We start from the raw sequence: 9,306 nt of genomic DNA, 5'->3' as shown, positions 1-9,306 counted from the left end.
CCCTGCCAGTAAGTTTGCACATTAACCACTGATCCTGCTGGAGCACACCAACCACTGAGCTATATGGAGCTCACCCACAACTGCTACGAGGCTGGTGGATAAAGTTCTTATGTGAGAGTTATCCATAACTGCGAATCAATCTGGAATACCAAATAGGGTTTTTAGGTTAGCACTCTTCATTATTAAGTCATGTCTAGTCACGGTCTATTTAGACCGTTCCACACAGAGTTAATTTGACAAAGCACATCATTCATACGTATTGGACAGAACTAATCGCTATTTTGGAAGTCCATCAACGATCCGGTTGGGTCGACTTCGCTGTTCTCCTTTTCCGGATCAATAATTCTCATCTGTATGTTTAACTGGTTTATTTGTGTGAACGCATTACCTACGAAAGTCGAGTGATGATTTCCCTGTCACTGATCTTGCCAAATCGTATGCATAGTAACACCACCCTCAGTCTCCTGCTGATAGCTCAGCATCAGTTTCTCGTCTAAAACACCATAATACTTGAATAAAGCTCACTAAAGGAGAGCTAGTTTGAGAGGACTGTAAGTACACTTAGCAATAAAACTAAATGACACCAAATCGCGCTCATCATAATCCTGCTGGGTTCATGAACGTGGGAACTCGATGACGAGGAAGTGATGAAAAAGGTTGCTGACCGTTTGGTGGAACTGCGTGTGTTCAGTTTCATAAAACTCGATCATCTAAGGATACAGTTATCATTCAGTTAGGGATGTCGATAGAAGCCTATCATATGGCCTAAGACTTGGTAGAGAACTGAGCAATAGTGCCATACTCACATGCTACTAATCATGTCTGGAGAACGTTGATAACAAAACTGACCCACAGCATACCATATTTGCATTAGCTGACTTATTGGTGGATCGTTCTGGTAGGAAAAAATGAAGACTTCAAAACTGTTTCCAACTATGAATAATTGATAGTGTGCAGTCGAAACCGCTTCGAAATGTACGGAACACAGCGATCCAGCAGAGTATTCCGCTGTTGGAAGAACGTATCACGTCAGCTTTGTGCCCATTGCGTAAAGATCTGTGAGCTATATCTCAAAACTCTAGGCAGATGGTTAGAAAGTGACAAATTACACTAACGGAGAATCGTTTCGTAGGGGAGACTGATATGTAGATGCAAAGCACCTAAAGATTCTCCCAGCGTCAGTATTGAGATAAAAAGATTAAGCCTTCAGCTAAAATAACAGATTGCTTGAAAATGCAGCCAAACATTGCCTATTTCCATAAATGATTCCTGTTCAACCAAATCTGAGTTACCCAGTTTCCTGTACTCACGGGGATAGGTACATCGATGGTGAGACGAGAGGCCTGATGCACAACCATGAAAATTTTACCAAACGACTATCAAAATATGGACAAAATTTGTTACCCACCTTTTTCTAATGCCCTATTATCACCTGTAAAATGAACGAAAATTAAAATTGAACTGTCTGACGGTTAAGTCACCAGCGTACAACAGACAGTTCTGCATCGACTAATGATACACTGATGTACGCATCATTCCCACTTTCGTTCATAGATCATTAAAAAACTGAAGCCTTGTGAAGAGTCACCGTACACGACGCAATATATACGACGTCATGGGGGTAAACACTCCTTACTTCCGAAGCAAATAACTCCGAGTGTTTACCATGGTCGTTCTTGGTCTAATTACTTAAAGATCTACCGACCACCATAAACCAGAAAGCTAGGAGCAAATGAACGAGTAAGTTGAGAAAAAGTTACATTTTTACTCAGAAACGATCAAACTGAAAAGGTTGGCGAACGAGAATTCGAAATGAATTGGATTTGAATTGTAAGTCGATAGAAAACAACTGCACAAACTGAATCATTGGCAACTCAGACATAGTAGTATGTTCCGTAAAAATCAACAAATAGCGATGCTAGATGAAGTGTTTCGTCATTGCAATCTTTCGGCATCTAGCTTCTAGGCATATCGAAATAAACACGTGAAATGCTGTTTCGAAATTTTCTGGGAGCGGGTGAACATGAATGGCAACAGAATTTTAGACATCTAACGAGGAACCGCGCCATTTCCGGATGGCTTAGTAGACCTGAAGACGCATCTTCTGTTGTTTAGATTTATCTTGTGCACCACGTGACTTTCCCCTTCATATCTGTCGCTGAGAGAGGGAACTGTATTTTTCTGGGTTTGCCAGAACTCACGCTCGAGAGTTCTGTGACCATGAAGTACACCCCCACGATATGAGTCTAGAACGAGCATTCGGATATGAGAACGTGTGTGCAGACTCCTGTCAATGAATGACGACCAACGACTAGACTATTCACAGGTAGTTTTAAAAAATAAAGGAAACTTTAGCTACATTGGGGTAAATTAAAACCTACAATATTGAAAGTCGGGAAGTGCCGTTTATCCTTCTGGGGTATTTCGAACCACAGTGCACAGCCAATGGAATCAGATGAGGCCTGAACCCGAAATAGGAACCAAGCACTGCTACTGGGCCATACCTCACTGACTGACGGTATGCACAAACGACAAGCATGCCCAGACTTCCGTGGCGCATATGCATATCATGTTACTTGGTTCAGATACAGTTAAGATTTACAGCCGGGAGGTAAAACCGAGCATCTACTGTTTCGGACTGTTACTGTACGCGGCCATCGAACGACGAAGAGGAAGAATCACACTAAGATGGTTAAAGCAGAAAAGCATTGATAAACGGTGGGTGGGTGGATGTGACGGTACCGTTGGCTTCTTGATGTGGTCACGCCAGTGGGGTTTTGAAAAGCATTTCCAGTGACCCGCAAAGCTCCAAGAATCTCTTCTTTTCGGAGCAAAACTTTCCATTTTATTGCACAAACAAGGCCGGTATAGAGGTTTCGATGATAAGGGAACGTCGGGATGAGTTTGCAACGGCTCCTCACAGTTTGAGATGGGTAAGAAATGAAACAATGGGATTTTTAATGAATATGTGAGTGACACAGTCCCGTTCAGAAGGAGGAAAGTTGTCAGTGTGACAAAGGTCACTCTCAGGTCAGAACCATGTGGAAAGATTTTGACATGAGTAAATCACTACGACCTCAATGTTATTTAGGGGTTTGACAAATATAAAATGAAGTGAATATGTGAACTCCTTACTGAAAAACTCGTCCGACTTGAAAAAACGGCATGGCAAATGCGATCTGATTGGCTGGATTAGTCATCATGCATTATTAATTGACCATTGTGTCGAGGGTCATTGTTTCAGGTTTGGAACTGAGATAAACAACAACATAAGCCTGATGAATCAACTGGAGATTTTCAGCCGGGAAATTTCTGAGTTATTCAGTCTCACAAGGTAATTATCGCATTCCTATTCTATTTGTGGGGTACATTTTCATAGCAAATCATCTTCTACGATAAGGATTACTTGAAACGTTGCAAAACTTGCGGTTGATCAGAAGCGCATCGACTGAATTATTATATTCATCTAACAGGATCTTCTTGCCCCTGGTCGACCAGTTCAACTATCACGATTCTCATCTGGTCCCTTACTTGTAACGTCGGCTCTCCAGCCCTCCAAGTTAGGGGGCAACCCCAACTCGGCAGACAGAATTAAGTGGGCGAACAGATTGCGGGAACTGAATATCTCGGTTGACGGGAAAGTGAAGTCCCGAAACAAATGTCGACCAACAACTAAGGAAATCTGTTAAGTCCTGGGATGCATTGGATATACACCGGCTATAGCGGCGCAGATTTGAATAAATGTCAATTGGCATTTTGAGTAGTGAATTCGAGTTAATGATCAGCTGAGTAAACAAAATTTTGTGTGGCAGGCTCATGGTACCACCGTAACCCATCCTCATGCGAACAAGTGACAAACCCACGGAGCCGTGTATGCGCATCCCGATGAAGGCTATACGACCTGTACATCGTTACATGTTACCAGATGGCCCACTATGTCAGAATTGCCTCCCAGATCAATAGAAGAATTAGCTGTCGTCTGCGGCCATTGAGGTTGTTTCCTGAGGTTGTCAGTAGCACGCTAAGCTGACTAGACAATCCCAAGTAAGTTTCCTTCCGCATGAATGGCATGCAACTCGGCCGAGATGCGTCTCTGTTGCGGAACCTCCCGATTTTTTGCGGGTTTTGGATGCACCTTAATCCAAAACAGGTCAAGCATGCCTTTCAAGTTCACTTGTTTCGTTGCTTTCCGGGCAGTGTATGTTGAGGGCAATTTTCTAAAACAATCAATCGAGAGCGATTTGAATGTTGCCTCAACAATACACTATATTTGTCGACAACCAACTGTTCAATAACCTATCGAAGATTTCATCAAAGAGAATCGAGTTTCGTACGCCAACAGACTTTGGCCCCATCCGCGATACTTATGCTCGATAGCAATATTTCTGAAGAATACTTAGTAGTGTCAAAAAGTAGGGTGAATCGGTAAAGACTAAGCGTGATAAAAACATTGATGGGAGCTGTGGTAGTCCCATTGTTTATTCCTTTCTCACGCAAGGAAGAGTGAAACTTCTCTTCTGGAGTCAAGTGAAAATACCTTTCAAATGTGTTAAACAGCTGAGGACTCGGACCACATGACCAATATGTTGAGATTTCATCCAGGGTCGATTCAGTGAGTTAATCACATGTCGAACAAAAAAGCGGACGCGCAGGAATTCGTTCAGCAACACAGACGGACAATCGATATATTTTGTATTGTTGATGAAGATTGATACTTAGGCACATTTCTAGATCGATACAATACGGTTCTCATTTACATTCACCCGAACAACGGTAAGTTGTGAATTACTGGTTTGGTTGATCATGCTTCTTTGTGCCTCTTGAAATAAAATAAGGCACCGTCAAGAATGAAAAACAAGAGCAGAGGTTTTTGATATGTGCTATGGAAAAGCCTGCCAGCATCTCACTGCCTTGGCAAGCATTCCCCTCAGATTTCAACCTTATCTAGACAGCAAATATTTGAAAACTGAGATACTACTCATCCATGACTACGATTAGTCGCCCGTACCTGATATCGTTTAACTGAATGTTAAGTGCAAAGGATGTCCTGGAATTCAGTTGGACAGAATAAGTGTTATACGAACCCAATAGTCTCCTCTCAATAATGTCAATGTGTGATGACCGTTCCAGGGGGAGATGGTTTCAGCGAGCTCTGAAATCTACCATGAGATGCCCTCATTAGGTGGGACACCTCAGAAAAGCAACAAGAAACACACCTCTTCAGTAAGAGATGCTTGTTGCCTTTGGTAAATAGCTGCGCTTTTTCACTGTACCAGTTAGTACATTAGATTAGGGGCAAGATTGCTCCAACTTACTGGACCACGTCTACTCGCTGGCCTCCCAACACAGTGTTATTCTTTGGTAATTGATCAGGTGGCTGTTGATCTGTTCGCCGAGCTGGGCAATTGAATTGCAAACGTTTCGTCACCATTCGAGGAGACATCTTCAGTGCGCTGTGAAGCAAATCAATTGCCCAGCTCGGCGAACAGATCAACAGCCACCTGATCAATTACCAAAGAATAACACTGTGTTGGGAGGCCAGCGAGTAGACGTGGTCCAGTAAGTTGGAGCAATCTTGCCCCTAATCTAATGTACTAACTGGTACAGTGAAAAAGCGCAGCTATTTACCAAAGGCAACAAGCATCTCTTACTGAAGAGGTGTGTTTCTTGTTGCTTTTCTGAGGTGTCCCACCTAATGAGGGCATCTCATGGTAGATTTCAGAGCTCGCTGAAACCATCTCCCCCTGGAACGGTCATCACACATTGACATTATTGAGAGGAGACTATTGGGTTCGTATAACACTTGAACTCGGCTTTAGTGAACTTTTCAGATTAGACACGCTTATTTTGACCACTTGAAGCCCTCACAAATCTCGTCAGTAATTTGTCAGACATCCGCCTCGTGTGACAGCTAAGTGACAAACATAGGTTAGGCGACCCACTGGCATGCGTCATCCGCAGTCGCCAGCTCAATAGGTGACATTGCGTTCACAACAGTGCCCCTATCTTGGCCAATATCCCACAAGCTCTTGCATTTGGTCGGAAAAGCCCTTGCGTACTCAGCTGCCATCTAAGTTCAGGTGTGCTCATTTCCCATTCGAAAATCCACAGTCGTGGGCGACCGTGATTAGCTTTACTAATTATGTGCACTACATCAGATGTTCAGTGGAAACTTCTGCAGAAGGCACCCAAATATGGCGTACATCGGACCGAGTTGCTTGATATGCTTGTTAAAAATGCAATGCTACGTCATGTCACAGTTGGCTGAAGAATGTAACATGGTAACTAATGTGTGCAGCTCAACCTTGATAGAGCGAAAGCCTTTAGAAATAGAAACAGAAACACCGGAACCTTTGGCTGTTAGAAACAAGGCCTGTTCATTGACACGTTTGAGTCGCCAGAAATTCACACACTAAAGACTACGCTGAATGAAAGCGAGGTCAGCACGTGTTTCTCAGAACTGCACAGACGCCGGATTAATGTGTGCTCATTCCGCTGGCAATCGCGAACAACGAAGTTCGGTTGCTTACACATTCACAGGAAGGCGTGCACAAAGTGTCATGGTGTGCCTATCAACTCACTCATGGATTACTCTAATCAAACTGCGCAGTTTAGTAGCTAGAATCTGTTGCCAACCGCTAATTCATCAATTTCATGAGGTCGGATTACCAAAGTCACTTGTGCTGTCAAGTTAAACAGGCACTGAAAAAAGCTTGAGCAGAAACTCCACATTTTCGGTATTCAGAACAAACCATCCTAATAAAGAGAAGCTCAAAGCTGAACCGATTCATTGCTAGCGCAACCAAAGCCAATCAGGTCAAACGATGGCCACGTGACGGTGGGATCTGTTTTGATGAGCTGCAACCTATGCACAAACCCGAGTTTCGGATAAATGGCTGACAAATTACGACTGTTGTACAGGAAGCGCAGAGAATAGGACGTCGTGGGCGGATGAATACAGGTTTTGGATGGATTCACAGGATAATTTCAAGCTGTTCATTCACTCCACCGTTAAGACAGCTTAACTATGCTCCAGACTTTTCTGTCGTGCCACGAACAGACAAGAAATCGGTCCGACTGACATTGGGGAACAGACTATGTAGGTGGTGCGAACCAATGGAAGCCATGGATAACAATGCATGTTACCACGAAGAACTGCTGGTGAATTCCCGATTTTTTTACCTGAGCAGCTAGAATACCATGCTTAGTGACAAACCGGCAGTCTCAGTAAGCCCTGTACTTCCTTATAGAGAGCAACGGTTGCATTCCAGTTATGGTGGTTGGTGGGCTATACCTCCTCACACGGACCAGTATTTTCCATTACTTCTTGGTATTCAAAATAAACGGTAATAAATTCGACAACAAAGATGGCAGTGGACCTTTATAGAACAGAGCGGGTGTGCACACTACGGTGACGCTACTAGACACTTCATTGTTATGATTGCTACTCAGCTGCTCACGCATTTCCGCACAGATTCAATTGTTTTCAGTGTAGAAGAGCCAAATCCAAATCCATAGACGAGGAGCTCAGTTGCACAACGGCAAAAATTGACGGGATATATGCGAGAGTGAGCCACATGACTTTATACAATAACCGTAGATTTCATCATGACTACAACACCGTAGGTTTTTCGACTGTTTGGAACTTTAGATATTCGGTTGCTTATCCGACCTACTTGTTGGTCCCGCGACTAACCCAATTTATTGGGGGAGTATCCGTTACCTGATCACGCAGTGACACTTCGGTTCCCAAGCAAATATAGCAACCGCATAGGACGGAATGGGTTATCATTTAGGCAAGGTAAAAACAATTTCGGTGGTCTATGTACAGACAAGTCAGAAAGGACAGTGGACGGAAAGGTAGAAAAAGAAAAAAACAGTGTGCACCAGTTAAAATGGATAACCGCAAGTAGAGAAACATGTACAAATGATAAATATTTGCGTACGGGGGGCACTAAAAAACAGAGAATCATACCCAACAGAAGCAGGGAAACTTTCGATAAAATGAGGGGCGACATCTGAGGGACGAAGAGAAGAAAGGGAAATGCGCGCAAAGTCTGACAAGCCGATGGATTGAGATGAGTGATTATACAGGCAGGTCTCCCCAAAATATGGACGACCGAAAAGAAAGCGGTGATACTATAAGTGAGTGAGTGGTTGGTCATCCAACGGAAGATCTGCTATTGCACGCTTACAAATGTGAAAGCGGCGTGCACTTGTTTGCTTTCTGTAACTTGTTGTGAGCTGAGCATACGCTCATGCAAAATAGTTGACATATCGCCATGGGAGTAGACAAGGTGAGGGACCTGGGTGGAGATCAATTTAGTGCATAACTCGCGGCTGGTGAACATCAAAGACCCACCTCCTGATTAGCCGCGATAAACTGTTGCTGCTGCGTTGATTGTTGTTGCTTTATCCCTGAGAGATTACCACTACCGGAAACGTTAGAGGTAGATGTCGGGCGAGTATAAGACATTTGAGCATTGTGTGTAGGGGCTGGTGGGGTGATGTTGGAAACAGCAACTCTTGATAACCCACTGACGGGGTTACGCTCAACGACTAAACCGGGTTGAGGTCGACGTGTTACGGTTGACGCTAGTTGTTGCTGCTGCTGTCCGAGAGGACGGATGAAGGGCTGTAAAGCTTGTGGCCCTAAAGGATTAGGGCCATGTCGGCGAGGAAGGGTGGCGCCAAGAGCTTGGTTTACCCCATTTGAATAAGGGACGCAGCTGGAAAGTAACTGTTGCTGTTGTTGTTGGATTAGGGGACCTCGGTGGCCCATCCCAGCAGAGTTGGTTGTCAGGACTCCAGAGACCGTGCTTCCTCCCCCTGTCTGTATCACAGTGGACTGAGTTGGGGAAGCTGTGGGAAAAATATTGGGATAGAAGTCAACAAAGAAATTTTACGGCGTAAGACAAAGACATGGGGGGTGGAGCAAAAAGGCATGAACAGGATGCTTTTACAAACAAGTAAAAGGAAACGAACCAAGTGGTTAACAACGGAGTCATGATGACTGTAACACAATCTAGCATTCGATAACCTTGATCCTCGGATAATGAGTGTATTAACATGTCACCGGACCCGTATAGACTAAGCTCACATATTATCATTAGTCACGCGAATATTTACGAAAACAGAACTTGATACGATGGTGCCTCTTCAGAGGTAACTCTCCAAGGAGTTGGATCAAATGGTCCTGTCTAAATCCTATTGTGCTCACGGGAGATGGGACGTTTCCCAAGTATATATATATATATATATATATATATATATAAGCCTGAGAACGGACTAAGTGGCAAACAGACC

The 9,306-nt window shown here is 43.8% G+C and overlaps 1 protein-coding gene across 1 annotated transcript in view; it reads right to left on the bottom strand.

The window, feature by feature from the left end:
- Positions 1–7,775: 7,775 nt before the first annotated feature.
- The window catches only part of T265_12983 (hypothetical protein), a gene marked incomplete at both ends in the record, with an annotated part of 46,432 nt that continues 44,901 nt past the window's right edge, over positions 7,776–9,306 (bottom strand). Inside the window, one exon of the mRNA XM_009166597.1 lies at positions 7,776–8,862. Coding sequence (XP_009164861.1) covers positions 8,351–8,862 — 512 coding nt within the window. The remainder of the gene's footprint in view (positions 8,863–9,306) is intronic.

This window comes from Opisthorchis viverrini (assembly GCF_000715545.1).
Source record: "Opisthorchis viverrini unplaced genomic scaffold opera_v5_28, whole genome shotgun sequence".
NCBI lineage: Eukaryota > Metazoa > Platyhelminthes > Trematoda > Opisthorchiida > Opisthorchiidae > Opisthorchis > Opisthorchis viverrini.
This window is presented reverse-complemented; position numbering and strand designations above follow the sequence as displayed.